The following is a 15719-nucleotide window of genomic DNA, read 5'->3' on the forward strand; positions in this document are numbered from 1 at the left end:
TCGATTGGGTCCGCAAAACCCGCGTGCCGGAACCACGGGCGTTGCCCTTGCAAGTTTTTTTTTTTGTTGTTGTTCTTGTTGTTGTTGTTTTTTGAAGTCTCCAATCCAATTTTTGCACCAGATTTCTCCAACAAAGGGCACGCGCTACCAAGCTCACCAAATGAATGGTTTATACCAGGATTAAGCGCCCCAAAAATATCTTCTGCCTTGCCCAGTCGGATGTCCTGCGATAAGTGGCAACCACCTCGGTCATTGACTGGGACGAGGGAAGAGGAAAAGAGGGAAGTGTAATAAGCGCTTAGAAACGGGCCGCGAAGCCGAAGCAAGAAAAAACAAAAAAAACACACACCCACACGCACGCACACAAAAGAGCGAAAAGCAGCCCTGATTGATTACGCCGATCAGATAAAAGTAAGGTACGAATAGGTTTGGCATCATCATCATAATCATCATCATCAGTTAGTAATTACTATGACGCCTGTAATAGCTACTCCAATCCATGTCTGCTGCAAAGCTTACTGCAAATGCAAAGCAAGACAGTGGAGGTATTGTAGATGCCAAGGTGCCACCTTCCCTTTCCTCACTAAGTTCGCAAGCTTTCCTTAGGTTGGTATAAGTCGGTTCAGCTGTACCAAAGTTGAATATCCATGGAGGTTGAGGGTATGTGTTCTGACATACTTCCATGTGCGCATGCCTACCACGTAAGCTTCCTAGTCCCAGGTATTATTAGACCTAACAAAAGAACTCTAGTCTAGAGAAAATAAGAAAGAAAGAAAAAAAAGAAAAACCCAAACTCAAAACCCCATCCCCTTCCCTTTGGCCCAGACCCATCATCAGTCAATCAACAGGGGGGACGGCACGATACGGTACCTAGCCTCCGGCCAAGTGAGGAGCGCTTCATTCGGCTTTGTCTCAGGCTGTAGAATCTCCTTCAAGATCCAATCAGGGGTGGGGCGCTGGGGTGGAACCCCCTGCACCGTATTTGACCCTGGCGCCAAGCTGTGTTATAGCTGTCAAAAGCGATGGGATAATAATAGAAACCCTCGTTAACGCAGCATCTTCGATCGCATGACAACACCGGGGGGGTCAATGCCGCAGACAAGGTCCCCGAACAGATTGTGATGAGCAAACGGGGCGAAAACCCTACGCTAGGTTGAACAAAGTCGAAGAAGAAAAAAAAAGGATCTTGGTCAGCACACATCTTCATGGAGCAGAAACTGTGTCAAGATTCATGAAGCGGCTCTCGATTTCCACATGTCAATGTGATAATGCTACCTAAGCTATAACAGACTGACAAATCGCCAAGAAATGTGAGGACCAAGGAACGGTACCGACCATCCACGTGAACTGCTACAGCAATGTAGTCGCAGTCGCAGTCGCAGTCGCAGATAACTAACCATGGTATCACACAAGAGCTGGAAATCGGTTCGGAATATACCCAAGAGTCCGAGTCCGGAAGAAGTCCGTTTCGCAAAAAAAAAAAAAAAAAAAAAAAAAAAAAAAAAAAAAAAAAAAAAAAAAAAAAGCCGGAGTGAGCCACCTGAGCCCTTTTGGAGCGACACATGGAAACTAAATCAAACAAACGGGTCCTATATTAAGAGATCGCGTATGGAATATAAAATGTGTTATTTATATCCTAAAAACAGCAAATTCAGTGTAAATCTTTGCTTTCCATCTGCTATAAGGTATCCGTTCCGTACAATCATATTAAATCGGCATAATGGAGGGGCGGATGTAGAGTTAACAAGATGCAGGTACTCACGATTTGCAAGACCGGTGAGCAAGGAACAAAGAACGAGAGGTTGGGGAAGTAAGGGACAGACACATCGAAAAGTTTTAAAATCAGATGAACCGAGCCCGTGCGTTAGTTGGTGATCGCTTAGCCCAAGGCAATGCAATTGAGTTTCTCGATTTGCATCCACTGTTGTGCAGAAGCGAAGTGGCAAGTTTGTAGATAATGAGATCTATGGGTACTACTATTACTTCGTATCTATTGATTGTCAGAGTCAGTCCAGCAGCAGCAGCAGCAGCAAGCAGTTGGGAAAATGGGTAGACGGTTGGCTGGGCGGGCTTTTGCTCGGTTAGCGAGAAAATGATTTGTTAGCAAATCGTTTGCGTCGGATACCAAATGCTCCGAACAACAGGATAGCCGCTCTAAATTTGAACAAGTCTCCGAAAGGGGGGAAAAACAAAATCTGGGCGTCGTTTGTGAATGAACGGGCTTGTGTTTTTTTTTTCTGCGTCGGCTGCATGTACGTAGGCCGTGTGGCCCCCGGATCGTTTTACAAAATCCTTAGGTTGCAATACTTTGGGTCGCTAATATGTCGGAACCAGTAAATGAAATGGGTCGGTCGGGTGGCTGAGATCCGGCGGACTTGCTCTGCAATTGCTGTCAGGATGCCGTTGTTGATTTTCTGGTAAGCCCTTCGGAGTTTTTGTTTCTAGGTCTAGTGCTAGCCAAAAGAACCTGTTGCCAAAAAGTTAAAACTTTGGAACCTTGACCATCGCACGGCCAAACAACAAGAAGTAAGGAGTAAGGGTGCTGTGAGGTGAGAGGTGTGCCGTACCACGTACATGGTCGGTCGCTTCGTAAGTAGGTACCTAGGTGACCAATTGCAACGGATCCAATCCCTTTCCTTGGGCAGTGGTCGGTCGCCGAGCTTTGGCAAGGGTTGGGTTAGATGACCAACCTGACACGTTAACCAGCACCATCACCCGAGCTAGAATGTTTCCATAGACGACAACAAGCCAGCAGCTTACTACCTAGTGCTACTGTAGCTGGTAGCTAAGGTGCTGCTTGCTACCTTAGGTACCTTGGACTTGGTAAGTTTGAATGCCGAGTTAAAGTCGTCTGGGTGAACATCAGTTTCATTTGATGAATGTTGAACTTAAAATAAAAATAAAAATATTCATGGCATGGGATTTGGGTAGTTCTTGATGACAAGATCAGTTTCTTGCCTTTTCGAGATTACGCTTGTATCAGATATCAATCTGTACCATTGAATTGAGATTTGATACCCCAATGTTACAGATCCTTTTTGTCAATCTTTGCCCAGTGTAGAAAAAAACAAACCCAGTACTAACAACAAAATCCGATGTGGAAAGCACATCGCTTGCAAGTTTTTTCCCATATTTTTTTTTTTTCCAAGATTCGCAATGATGAAAAAAAAAAAGTCCACTAAAAATGCGACCTTGGGAAGGGGGCCTTGAAAACCAAATCGCACAAGACTCTCCGGTCCCGGAACTAGACTTAGTCAACTCCATAAAATGGTCTGTCAGCACGTGTGAGACTTGGATGTATGTGATCTTGATTTGATGGTGGTTGTCATATTTTCTGTGGGTTCCTTCTAAGGTTGCACTGATAGCTCGTCTGGGAAGTTGGCTCGCGGTGGTTGTCGATTGACGTGCTTATCACGCTTTACAGACTGCTCTCGCTTTCGGACCCAGAGGGTCATTGGGACCTATCCCAGTTCCACTGGGTATTTTACAGGTACTTAAACCCCATGTGAGCCTCCACTGCCTCGTGGTAAAATGCGTAGATGGGTGGGGTGGTGGGTTCCAGCTCAGACGGGAAGTGGGGGTCATCCCAGAGCTGAGTTTTAGGTATAGGGACAGTACAGGACTGGCTGGAGCTCGGGAGAATAACGCAACCAAGGTCGAAATGCTGTTGTTGCCAGCAATCATTTGATTTTGTTTTTACTATATTTGGGTCAGTTAATGTCTGTCATTGTCAGAATGCCTACCAATATCAATCCGAAATTAAGATGCCTAATGTACTTATGGTAAATGATGTATGGGAATCAAGGGTCCAGTCTTGTTTGTCTACCTACCATACTGTAAGTAAGGTACTGACTGTACAGTACTGTAATTAGGTAGGTATCTACCATCTACCTACCTTACCTACCCCCCAAGCAGAAAATCACATGGATGCGTTACTGAAATGGTCGGCCGCCCGCATTTACCAAGCAAAGTCGTCAACGTTGCAAAATTAAATTCCCCTTGGATGTCGGCATCCGACACTGAAACCAACAACAGCGCCTCAATCGGCACCTAGTCCTAGTGCATGCTCGGCCCCGACGACTCTAACCCAAGCAGGCGGGCGCATCGGCTACGTAGGTAGTATCCCATCTCTTAGGAAAAAGAATGGACAGGGCCCCCAACAAAGGTAAGGCAAGACAGACATGGTGGTGGTTTAGTGGATCGGTTCAGTGGCCCCACCCCCTACCCATAACACAAGAGTCAGCCTCACAGCTGCAAGCGACATTCGTTTCCCTGCTACGGTCTGAGGTTTGGTGCCTCAAGCTGAACAAGCGTGCCTGGCATTGCGCACTCTTTTGCTTGGTTCTCCACCGCTCATCAAGCCCACCCTCTCCCACGGTACGTGCTAGACCCAAGTGGTTCTAGTACAAAGCACCTTGACGTTGTACCTCAGCAGCAGTACAGTACAGTACTGCGACCTCAAGCCCTGGCTGTCAACGACCCAAGTCAAGATGAACCATGCAAGACCACGCACTCACACACATTGCGGGTGGGCCCCTGATCCGTCTCCATGAGATCGACATGGCAAGGGATCAGATATAGCCCTGGCTTGGCTTAATGCTTTTTTTTTTCTTTCGCTGTCGTAGCCGTCTACAGTATTGTACAGTACCTTTCTTCCCTACCCCGGTGGAGAGCATATCATACCATATCATCACTGCCTAGCTTCATCCTAGAAGGCGGGACATGTGGTACTGGTCGTTATTGGCTAGTGACGAAACACCATCTGTTCGTTTACTTTTTCCCTTTTATTTTTGCTTTCCTGGGACCACTGTCCATTGTTGTATAATTCCCATCTTTCCCCCTCTACTCATCAGATACGATCGTTCCCCGGCCCCTCACGAACTCTATCCGCCCTTCCCACCTGATACACGTCTCCTTTGCCAAAACAACAAAGCACCACCACCCCTTTCACCTCCGTAAGCCCTCCCACATGTCGCCTGGACGCTTTTACCACCTGGAGCCTCCACACGAGCAAGGCTCCCGCATCCCAAGGTCGCCTTCTTGTTCGAGCTCCGAGGCCTCCATATTTAGCCGTCCCAGCTCGCCAGAGTCCGACTCCAACGATGACGACACACCAACTGAGCTGCTTGAGTTTCTTCATGCATCAAAATCCACCAGGCCGAGCCTCAGCTTAGACGTGTCCCCCGAGACCCTCAATAGTGCCATTGGAGACCTCAACATCGATGCACTACGCTGCAGTGGTGGCCAACCCTCACAGCCTCTAACAGGAGGCAGGCGGCAACAAGACGCACCGAGGAGGCACTACCCTACGAGAGAACCCCCACACCCGCGAGCCTCTTTGCCGCTGGCCATGACGGGCTCCCCGGGACCGCGGAACGAGGCCTTTGAGAACTACCTCTCAGGGCTCCAGCAGCTGGGGTCTAGGGAGTCCGAGGTTTACCTGCTGGACCAGTCCACCATCATCAAGATGGGAGACGAGATGCTGCTGCATGAGGCCAGCGTGCTCCAGTTTGTGGCCGAGAACACTTCGGTCCCCGTCCCGCGCGTCCTGGGCTTCGGTAGGGTGCCCGGAACCTGCGACCAGGCTTACATGTTCATGGACCGCATCGCCGGCGACGCGCTCTCGGACGTCTGGGACGAGCTCGACGCCGCCGCCCGATCCGACATTGCCTGGCAGCTGCGCAACATGTACGGGGACCTGCGCGCCCACAAGCACAATTCCGTCTGCGGCATCCTCGTGCGCGAGGAGGAGGAGCAGGTCAATACCGCTACAGTCACCGCAAGCGCTGAAGACAATAACATCCCTGCCGCCGCCGCCCCCCGTGTCAGGACTTTCTACGACCAGGCCGGCTGCACCGACAACTTCTTTGGGTTTCCCGTCGGGCCCTTCGACTCGGAGCCCGACTTTGTCAACGAGCTGGCCAATGTGATGCTGTGCAGGGGAGGGCCCGAGTGTCTTGACGTAGTGCCCATGCTGGAGGACCTGGCCGCGTCGAGGCGGCCGCACCCAAAAAACACATATCTGACCCACGGGCAGCTGAACCCCAAGAACATATTGATACGAGACGGAAAGGTCGTGGGCATCCTGGACTGGAGCGAGTCGGGCTTCTACCCCGAGTGGTGGGAGTACGTAAAAGCGCACTTTGACGGCGGCGCCGAGTCCTTTGTGGGCAGCGGCGCCGTGTCGTATATTCTAGGCGAGGACTATCCCGCCGAACTGGAGACGATGCTACATGCAAGAGATCTTATATGGTAATAGCTAATAATGGGTTTAACGAGAGTCGAAAGCGTGTTTATTCTTTAATTGTAATATTACTTTTTGATAGCGCCTCTACTTAGTACTTTGGCGTCAGGCAAATAATTATGTATGAATTTGCCAAAAAATATTGTTGAGTTTTTTTTTTTTTTTTTTTTAATTGCCCGTGCCAGTCTTTTTTGTTGTTTCTTGTTGTGCCTTCAACATGCACACACGCACACATTTTGCGCACTACCTGCCGTCTTAAGCTTGGGAGTTTTGTCCGTCTGCCGCCTCCCTATCAATGCGCTCCAACACTTCCTTCTCATGGTTCTTAAACACGGCCAACAGCCCCAGGTCGTACGTCGCCTTGAGCGAACCGGCAACCACAAACGCCACCCAAAAGTGCCCACTGCCCGCCAGCAAGCCTGTGGCCGAGGGTCCCACGCTCTGCGCCACCGTCTTGAGGGTGTTGATGAGCCCCATGACGGCGGTGCGCTCCGAGGGACGTATCACGGCGGCGAGGAACGCCGATCGGGGCCCTGCGTCCATCGAGGCTGTGCAGTGTCTGAGGAACAGAACGGCAAGGGACAGCTGCAGCGAGGGGACGGGGATGAGGGCGAGGAAGATTGATGACGGCAGGTGTGTGAACACCATTGTCTGTTGAAACGTCAAAAAAAAGTGTCAGCTTCTTCTCTTCTACACAGAATTCAGCATGCTCACGGACGCAAGGTTTGGGAGTAGCCACACTTACATTTACATTACCAAACCGTTTCGCCAATGACGATGCGCCGAGCATTGAGATGGCGGCAATGATGTTGGTAGTAAAAAACACCGAACCGAGGGCGCCAAGCTCCATGTTGTAGGTGGACTTGAAGTAGTAGCTAATCCAGCTGAGAGACACCAGGCTCGACGCGAAGGCGTCCAACATGAAAAGCAGACAAAGGTTCAGAATGACCAAACGGCCCTCCTTTCTGATCTGAGGAAGTAGACTCCACCGGCCCTTTGCCTTTGCCTCTGCAGCCGAAGCGTCCTGGGCTTGGCCGTTTGCGCCAGCTTCGTTACCTGCAAGCAAAGGCCGACGCTCACCCTCAGAAGCCGCCACAGCTCGGGGTGAGGTCTTGGCCACCTCGGGCTCGACGTCGGCATTCAAACAGAGCGTCAGGACCAGCTTGAGGACCCCAAATGCAGCGTACGCCAGGAAGATGACCTGGAACGCCTTGGTTTCACTCCAGCCCCTGTTCCGCTGGAGCGACTGCACCGTCCAGCCGCAAGTGATGATGCCCGTCGCCGCACCCGCGGTTCCCATGAGAGAGTACCATGCGTAGACGTCGGACCGGTCGGCGGGGGTGGTGAGCTGCGCGACGATGCTCTCCTCTACCGCGCGGAATGGTCCGATCTCATTGCCGCCAGGCGAGATGACGCCAAAGACAGCCGCAACCAGGAGAATCCAGTAGTTGCTGGAAGTCGCAAACACGATGCCGGAAGCGGTCATCATGATCGATCCGATACCCAAGACGGCGCGGCGGCCCAGCCCGTCGGCCACTGCGGTCAGGAGGAGGCTGAGCAGCACGTCACCGACAAGCGTCAGGCTGAGGAAGAGACCGATCAAGCTTTCCGGGTGGCCCAGCGCGCGCAGGTGTGGGATCAGCGGTAGGGTCGATGCGCCATATGCCATTAGTCGGACGGCTCGCTGGAGGATGAGTAGTTTTACATTGGAGGATGAGCGGTAAATCGTTGCCACTCCCAGCTCATCGGCCACTGCAGCTAAGCAGCTCCGGCGGGACTCTCTTCCCGTTTCGTTCGGCATTGTTGAGGGTTGTGTTGGTCTGTTGATCCGGGCGGCGGAAATGGGGCAAGATTTCTCCTGATGGTGTCGTTTCTAGTCTAGTTCTATTGAGATGCGAAAAAGAAGAAGTCGGTGATTCTGGCAAATCAGAACTAGACAAGAAGTTACTGGCACGAAGAGGAATTCAAGTACACATCATAAAATAAAGAAGAAAAAGAAGAGAAAGAGCAGAAAGGCAAATGCCCGACTTGAAGTAATAATTGATCGCCGTCGTGGAGAGTTGAGGTGGAACCCCTGACGACTTCAGTGGTGGATATAGTGAGTCGAGTATGAGTAGTAAAATCCGAGTCGCCGAGCCGACTTGGAGAAGACGGCAGAACATGAGAATTCTACAGTAATTTATTCGTTCATTGATGATACGACTTGCCGCATTGATGTTGAGATTGGGGAGAAAAGCTTGCGTAATGCAGTCATTGGAAGCTCACAGGCAACAGCGCGCCAAAAGAACAAAAACCTCACTGCTGTGCCGCTTGGAAACGAAGTATCGGGGTGTAAAAGCCAGAAGTCGGCAAGCTTAAAGTGGTTGCCAAGGTGGCTAGCGCTGGTAGGAGCCTCAAGCTAACTGGGTGCCTAGTTACATACCTACGGCACCTAGGCATTGCATGGCTTATTGGGTGAATTGAATATTAATTACCTTGGCATGGAGGTCAAGTCATTGATAGTCCTCTACAAGCTACTTGGTCGATTGTTCTTGAAGAATTGGTCATTTTCTCCTTGCAAAACAATCTGGTGCCGACAAAGCACGGACGATCGAGGCGGGTATTCAAGGATCCGATCCACACGGGCGGTCGGCGATGGTCGGATTTTGGACCCCCAAGCTCCGAACAACCTTGCCGTTCTGCCGTTAAGTTAGCATTCATTGCATTGCATTAGGGGCGGGCCGGGGGTCTTTGAGTCGGGATGAGGGTCTTTCGTATTTACCATAGCAAGCTTGAAGAGATTAGATGGGGCTTTTCGCCTGACTGAGTTTTCTCTTCTCCCTGTCTCGTTTAAGAAAGCAGTTTCCCTACCGGATCATTACTATGATACGTGCCTGCCGTGAGGGAGATGACCCACTCACTATCTGCAAACTGACTAACCCACAAGCCTCAAAGTCTCAAGCCTCAACGCCTCCACGCAAGTAAGGAAGGATTTGCCAATTCGCTTGCAGCTGATCACCATGAGAAGATGATTGAAACCAACAACAAAGCGACTAGACCTAGTTTATCGATCGATTGATTGATTGACTTCTTAAAGAACTTAGCAACGTCGTTCTTTCATCCGCTCTTTTTCCTCTCCCATCTCGCCCGAGCACCTGCCTGGGTTGATTTGATCATCACTCGCAGTCACCGTCACTGGAGTGTGGGCCCTGAAGATGCTCGTCGTCAATAGGATTAACAATTCACATCGAGTCAAGTATATGAAAAGGTGCTCAAATTCGCATATCGCTCAACGGTTTTGGTCTCTCTTCAGCCCAAAGTTTGTCAACTGAGATTTCAGCCTGCGGGTATCCTATATGACGATTCACAATCGCCAAGTTTCCCGCCTTCTGCGGCAGCGACTTCTTCCCCATCATCCTTGGCGGCATCTTGACATCTGCAAAACGGCCTTTTTGCACAAGCCACGGTCTCAAAGTATGGCTTAACACCCTCAGTCCAATCAGCCTCATGGATCAGCTTTGAAGCACAACTCTCAGCCTGTCACTAGCCAAGCGCCACTGAATCCTCCTGATGGGGAAGGGCTTGGTATATGAACAACGTTGACTGCCCCCGGCAAGACCCGAATTGATCGTATTTTATGGCTTAGGAACCAACGTTGCTATCCAGTACGCAGCTTTCAAAGGGCATGGGAGCCTCGTGTAACTTGCGCCTTTGCCTAGCCACGCCCCTACACGCACTGTTGACTTGTGCTACCTGCCTACCTACTGACCTTTCTGAGGGCAAAGGTCGGCGAGATAATTACATGACTCCATCCGTTACCGCAGGGAAATAGGCCATAATCTCTAGAATGCGCTACAACGTACCGGTTTGACCTCTCGACCTTCCAGCCCTGAACTTGGATTCGTTTCTATTTCTCTTCAGGATAAGGATTTCCAGAAATTTTGTCAAAACACTCGACATCACCTACGCCGTGGTACATGGCATCAATCCCTAATTGATGTTAAATAACAGTTGGTCTCGGATCTCCCCGTTTCCGCCTGCTGTATGTGACACAGGTGTGTCAATAGAAGCCCAGCTTTCGTTCGTATGCGTACCCCATCCATCCTCTATTCATATCGAAGAGCGTTCTTCGTTGCACACCTGGACCATAGTTGCCCACCAAAGCTAATGGAGTCATGTACGTATATGTGGCCCGCCCTTTCGGGTTGTACACATTCCATATGCGCTGTGCTATGTTTTATTGGCTTTTGTGCATCCCCAAATAACTGCTCCGTCGGGGTCAGGTATTTCACCGCCTCGCTCTACCAGGTATGGTGCATCCAGTGGGTTTTCTGCACTGCTTTATCACTCACACGGGCAGGGAACATATCGCTATTGCAATGCGAAGGTACCACCCAATTAACAACAATTTAGTCTATTGACACATATGCCGGTCAATATCGGCCACTTTTTTACTACTGTCAAACCTCTCTAAAACTTGATATCCCAGCTTTTTGGGTATGATGCCATCCTGAATAACAAGCATCTATGAACCCTCCTTTACACAGTCACAGCATCGGCTCTCCCGAGTTCGAGCGACTGCTTTTCAATATGTCAGTCTAACCGCCTAGTCTAGTTTGACGACCACTACACCGCCCTCCAGGCCCCCATACTTGTCGATTGCCAGCATCACAAAACTATCGCGCTTGCCTGCCGAGACAGATTTGCCATGCAAGTGATTGACTGGTTCGTATTGAGACTTGTTCATCATCGATGATTTTTGAGCAAGCTTCGATCGAAGCAATGAAGGAGGCCTCGCCTTCTTTCACGCCGATGTTATGCGTGCTTAGCAAGACTTGCCTCAAGGTACACACGTATAGTCCCAGTGTCTGATGCAACGTTCTTTCAAAATATCGCCGGTTGCGGGCTTGCTAAAACCTGTTATTCCCACATGGGAGTAAGATTGAGGCCAAGGCAGGTCGTGATGGCAATGAACACGGGCGCTGCGGCTAACCGCAGAAAACGTGGCCGGGAATAGACTAACCAGACCAGAAAGGGACCGTACACCTATGGATTTCTTATGGTCCCTATTTCCACCTGAACCTACGTCAGGCAAGTTTCGACGCACCTCTCAGCCTCTTCCAATTCGTTGAGGAGACCATGCACCTAACCGAGAGCTCCTGTTATTGGCAAAAGCCTTGCAGCCGCATGTGGAAGAAGTTTCCCGTAGCCTCCCAAATATTCTTCTTCCTGGACCCAATCGCTCCACAGTCCCGAGACTAATTTGGGGTTGGGCTGTTTGTACTACCGCAGGTTCTTTTCTTACGTACATCTGCTGCAGTGATATTGCGGCACGAGCAGGACTTCTTCTATTCTACAGGTTTGGAAATTTCGGAGGGCTACCCGAAAGGCCTTATTTACGTGACCTGAGACTTACACAGCATCTTCGACCCTCACCTAAACAGTGTACACTTTCAAGTCTTTATATGGCAATTCCCTGATCTATCGATGTTGCTAGTGACCCCACAACCCTTGGGGATACCGAGCCGCCCCCGCTTGAAAAAAAAAAAAAAAAAAAAAAAAAGATTGGTCCGAGCTGAAGCAATATTATTATCGTTGTCCTAGGCCACTAGGCCGCAATCTGCATCTTTTCCTGCCCAGTCATCCCTAGCCATCTGAGGCTATCTTTCAGCACCTTACAGCTCGGCCTCGCTCCACTGATGATGAGCAAACCTATACGAGGTCACAAGACATGAGTTTCCCTGCAGCGGCCATCATCGCTGGCCCGGTCTATACTCATGTTGCTATTCTTGTCTTACCATAATCCATACACCCCTTGTGGAGATCTCCAGGAAAACAATAAACGCCGGTACAATAATGGTACACGCAGCGAAACGGCCTGTTTCTCGGGAACTTTGTCGACATCTGTCACTGTACGCCTTGGTCCAAGCGGTGCCGACGCGTCTCCCGCATGAACAAAACCCAAGTTAGCCAGGGGCGCGGGACGGTTGTGGTAATTAGGGCTTGATGTACCTGTTACTTTTGGCCGGTAGTCTAGTTGCTTTTTGCAATGCCACTCCCCCTATATGCCTCCCTCTCCTACCCCCAAAAGCTGAAGAGAGAAGCTTGTAAGCTCGTGTCCACTTTCTTGTGAACATGAAGAGATGCACAAAGTTTTTTCCTTGAATTGGTGTCAACGTTACGCCCCACGGCAGCACTGCCCAAAGAATACATTTCCCCAATCCCTGGAACCAGGTACGGTACCTAGGTTCCCTCGGACGTGTCTTGAGGTTATCGTGTAATCACGAGCGTCCCGTGAACACATGTCGCAGCCATATAAGACGGCTTGTCTCTCTTGCGTTGCTCACACCCTAGGCTATCTGATCCATCTCAAGTGATTTACTTGCAAATATTCCCTTTTGAACATTCACTGCGCACAATCTTCCAACACTTACTCGATCGCAACAAGCCTCGGTAAGGGCACTTGGTCACCATGATTGGTCGGAGGATATTAGCTGCTGCATTGCTGCCGCTCGCTTGTATAGCCCAGCAAATACCAATCGTTGGTATTCCTCCAAGCGATGGGCAAGCTCCGCCTCCAAGAAAGAACATCAACGATTTGCAAAGCCAAGGCGGTCCAGAATGGTAAGTTTGAATGCAGAAGGACCTTGAGTCATCATGTAACCAAAAACTGACAATATTTTGCAGGGACCTGTTTATCTTGGGTTTGGCGTCATTACAAGAACAGTCCGAGACTGATCCCCTTTCTTACTTCCAGCTGATGGGTAGGCGAGCTCCCTTGACAGGTTACCGGCGGTATATGTGACGAGTTTGCTAACCTTTTGGGTCTCATAGGAATTCATGGGGCGCCGTACAAGTCCTGGAATGGGGTAGAAGGGGTCAAGGCTGGTGGTTACGGAGGTTACTGCTGCCACGGTGTAAGATCGACACAGGCCATGCCTGTCGATTCCTCGAATACTCTGAAGCAGGGTACCTGACTATCATCGATTCCGTAGGACGTGTGCTTTGGACTTTGGCACCGCCCGTTCTTATCTCTCTATGAGGTGAGCTGGCTTTTGTTTTCTAAGTTGCAGGATTTTTCAAGTCCTGATTTGCTGACAACGGGCACTCGTCTCTGAGCACTAGCAAACACTCAACACGCACGTGCAGAGGATAGCAGGCAGCTATCGAGGACAAAACGCAGCCGCATACCAGGCGGCCGCGCAAAGAGTGAGGTTTCCTTACTGGGACTGGGCGGTCGACGCCAAGCTCCCGCCGTCCGTCACCATGAAGACCATCTCGATCACCACGCCACAGGGCATACAGACTATCCGCAACCCGTTGTACAGCTACAAGTTCAGGCGGTCCTTTTCAGATCTTGGCATGCCCAACGATAGCATCGCGGCGCGGTTCACGGAGACCAAGAGAGGCCCGCAAAACAACGGCTCGGAGAATATCGATGGCATCAACGCCGAACTTGAGCGATATGGCGGAACTCTGAGGAGTCAGGTTGTAAGTGCGCTTCTATTTTTGAGTCAGTATAAATCATCAAATCACCACGGTGACCCGCTATTCGAATGTCTTTTGTTTTATACCAGTCGGCACTTTCTTTTCTTTCTTTTACCCCAATTCCCCTACCGGAGAAACAACCAGATCTTCCTCGGAATATCATGTGAATCCGTCACTATCTCCACCCGCCTTTTTGGTCTCAAACTAATATAATAAGCACATCCCTGCTATGTAGTACAATGTCTTTAGCCAGACCATAACCTATGAGCAGATGGCGACAGATTCCTTCCCTGGAAGCAGTTTCGAGTCGCCACACAACACAGTCCACAACATTGCCGGTTCCGGTGGCCATCTTATGTGGCTGGACTGGTCGGCTTTTGATCCAGCCTTGTGAGTACAACAATGCGATTCTGCGCTCACTCTATTGCACCTGATATAAAAACGGTAGCAGAGACGTGGTATTGACAATAGGGTTCATACTCCCCCGCCAAAGCGCCCTACATCACTGCAACATTGACAGGCTCGTTGCCCTGTGGCAGGCCATCAACCACGAGAAGACCGTCTTCAACGGCTCCGTCCGCACAAACGGCCAGTTCGCCACAGCCCCAGGCTCCTTCACCGCCGACTCGCCCCTGAAGCCCTTCTACGCCAGCGCCAGCCCGGGCGACTTCCACACCACCCGCACCGTGGCCGACATCACCAGGCTGGGGTACACATACCCGGAGCTGCTTCCGCCGGCAGGTGAGGATGTCTCCACCAAAGAGGACCTCGGCCGCCTGGTAAGAAGCAGGGTCAACGCACTCTACGGCAACGGCGTGGTGGTCGCCCAGTCCGAAGACGCGCCCGCGGGGAGCAAGTCTGTCCGGAGGAGGGCAGACGGCATCCCGGAGCGCAAGATTCGGAACGGCAAGGCGCGCAACAAGGACAGGACCGGGGCGCGGAGGGACTACCAGCTGCTGGTTCAGGCGACGCGCGACCTCCTCGAGCTCCCCTGTCGCATCCAAGTCTTTGTCGGCGACCAGCCAGTCGGGCAGGTGTCGCTCATGGCGTCGCCTACCACCGGCGTCAGCTTCTCCGTGCTGCCGCTGGCCGAGGTGCTCGCGGAGCGTGGCATTGACGACTGGAGTGAGCGTGCTGTGTTACCCATGCTCGAGAAGGAGCTCAAGGTTGAGGTGCGCACGGTACGTCATTTTTTACTTTTTCTGACTTCTCTCTTTTTCTTTTTTTCCTTCTCCAACATGTGATCCGTCAAAACTCACCATCGCACCAAGCCCATTCGCCCCCTGCCAATTACACACATTATGGTATGAATACGACGCACTAACGACCGCCACGATCATCGTGATATGCAGTACGACGGTACCAAGATCTCGGCTAGATCTGTGCCGGGCCTGGATCTCGAGGTTCAGAGCAGGACTTATACACCCAAGAAGAACAACTATGAATTCCCCAAGTTTCATACACCCAACAAAGTTTCGATGCGCGTCGCGGCGGTTTAGCTTTTTTTCATTTTTTTTTTTTTTTTCATTTTTAATTGTTGAGAAACAATGCCAGCAACGACGCTGGCTGTCTTTTTTTGTTTGGTAATTTATTCTTCTTTTTTTCTCACTTTTTGGTTCTAGTCATCTCGCACATCCTGTCCGAAGAAGCAAGGTTTACCTTAATTTTAAGCAACGAGGCCTAAACAACAAAGATACCTACCTACCTACCTACATCAACCTTTTTTAATCACACCCTGGATTTTTTTTTAAGCGATGGCAACACCGGACTTGATTTTCCTTTCCTTGTCTTGTCTTGGCTTCGTCATTCTCGACAGCAATCCTCCTGGTGACACGCTGTACATATTATCTAACAAAGTATCTCCTGTTTTTTTTTTTTTTTTTTTTTTTTTTTTTTTTTTTTTTTTTTTTTTTTTTTTCCTTTCTCATATCCGACACCTCTCACATCTCTGTCTCCAACAAGAAATTGATTCGCCCATATATACTCCTATAATGGTACAGCTTATCGC

At 50.2% G+C, this 15719-nt stretch overlaps 6 protein-coding genes across 6 annotated transcripts; 3 read left to right on the plus strand and 3 right to left on the minus strand.

The window, feature by feature from the left end:
• Positions 1-3484: 3484 nt before the first annotated feature.
• On the minus strand, positions 3485-3833 carry PgNI_08722 (uncharacterized protein; the record flags this gene model as incomplete). Its single annotated transcript, XM_031128714.1, has 2 exons — positions 3485-3699; positions 3827-3833. The coding sequence occupies 2 exons, from the start codon at positions 3831-3833 to the stop codon at positions 3485-3487; spliced, it is 222 nt and encodes a 73-aa protein (XP_030978472.1).
• A 1136-nt stretch (positions 3834-4969) lies between these two features.
• Positions 4970-6256, plus strand: PgNI_08723 (uncharacterized protein; the record flags this gene model as incomplete). The annotated part of the gene is made up of 1 exon (XM_031128715.1): positions 4970-6256. One exon carries the CDS (start codon positions 4970-4972, stop codon positions 6254-6256), a length of 1287 nt encoding a protein of 428 aa, XP_030978473.1.
• An 86-nt stretch (positions 6257-6342) lies between these two features.
• On the minus strand, positions 6343-8532 carry PgNI_08724 (uncharacterized protein). The gene is made up of 2 exons (XM_031128716.1): positions 6990-8532; positions 6343-6895 (listed from the first exon to the last, which is right to left on the minus strand). The coding sequence occupies exons 1-2, from the start codon at positions 8043-8045 to the stop codon at positions 6500-6502; spliced, it is 1452 nt and encodes a 483-aa protein (XP_030978471.1). The 5' UTR covers positions 8046-8532; the 3' UTR covers positions 6343-6499.
• PgNI_08725 (uncharacterized protein) lies at positions 7421-7892 on the plus strand (the record flags this gene model as incomplete). Its single annotated transcript, XM_031128717.1, has 2 exons — positions 7421-7427; positions 7471-7892. The coding sequence occupies 2 exons, from the start codon at positions 7421-7423 to the stop codon at positions 7890-7892; spliced, it is 429 nt and encodes a 142-aa protein (XP_030979070.1).
• Positions 8533-10899: 2367 nt separating the features above from the next.
• PgNI_08726 (uncharacterized protein) lies at positions 10900-11534 on the minus strand (the record flags this gene model as incomplete). The annotated part of the gene is made up of 3 exons (XM_031128718.1): positions 10900-11133; positions 11247-11305; positions 11369-11534. 3 exons carry the CDS (start codon positions 11532-11534, stop codon positions 10900-10902), a joined length of 459 nt encoding a protein of 152 aa, XP_030978469.1.
• Positions 11535-12695: 1161 nt separating this feature from the next.
• Positions 12696-15210, plus strand: PgNI_08727 (uncharacterized protein; the record flags this gene model as incomplete). Its single annotated transcript, XM_031128719.1, has 8 exons — positions 12696-12847; positions 12911-12987; positions 13058-13140; positions 13219-13266; positions 13349-13714; positions 13947-14101; positions 14205-14892; positions 15064-15210. 8 exons carry the CDS (start codon positions 12696-12698, stop codon positions 15208-15210), a joined length of 1716 nt encoding a protein of 571 aa, XP_030978470.1.
• Between the last annotated feature and the right edge of the window lie 509 nt (positions 15211-15719).

The sequence above is a fragment of the Pyricularia grisea genome (assembly GCF_004355905.1).
Source record: "Pyricularia grisea strain NI907 chromosome V map unlocalized Pyricularia_grisea_NI907_Scaffold_6, whole genome shotgun sequence".
NCBI lineage: Eukaryota > Fungi > Ascomycota > Sordariomycetes > Magnaporthales > Pyriculariaceae > Pyricularia > Pyricularia grisea.

Coding starts and splice junctions, on each gene's coding strand:
- PgNI_08724 (XM_031128716.1), bottom strand. CDS start 8,045: ATGCCGAACGAAACGGGAAGAGAGTCCCGCCGGAGCTGCTTAGCTGCA. Junction 6,896..6,989: donor AACGGTTTGGTAATGTAAAT/GTAAGTGTGGCT, acceptor ACGTTTCAACAG/ACAATGGTGTTCACACACCT.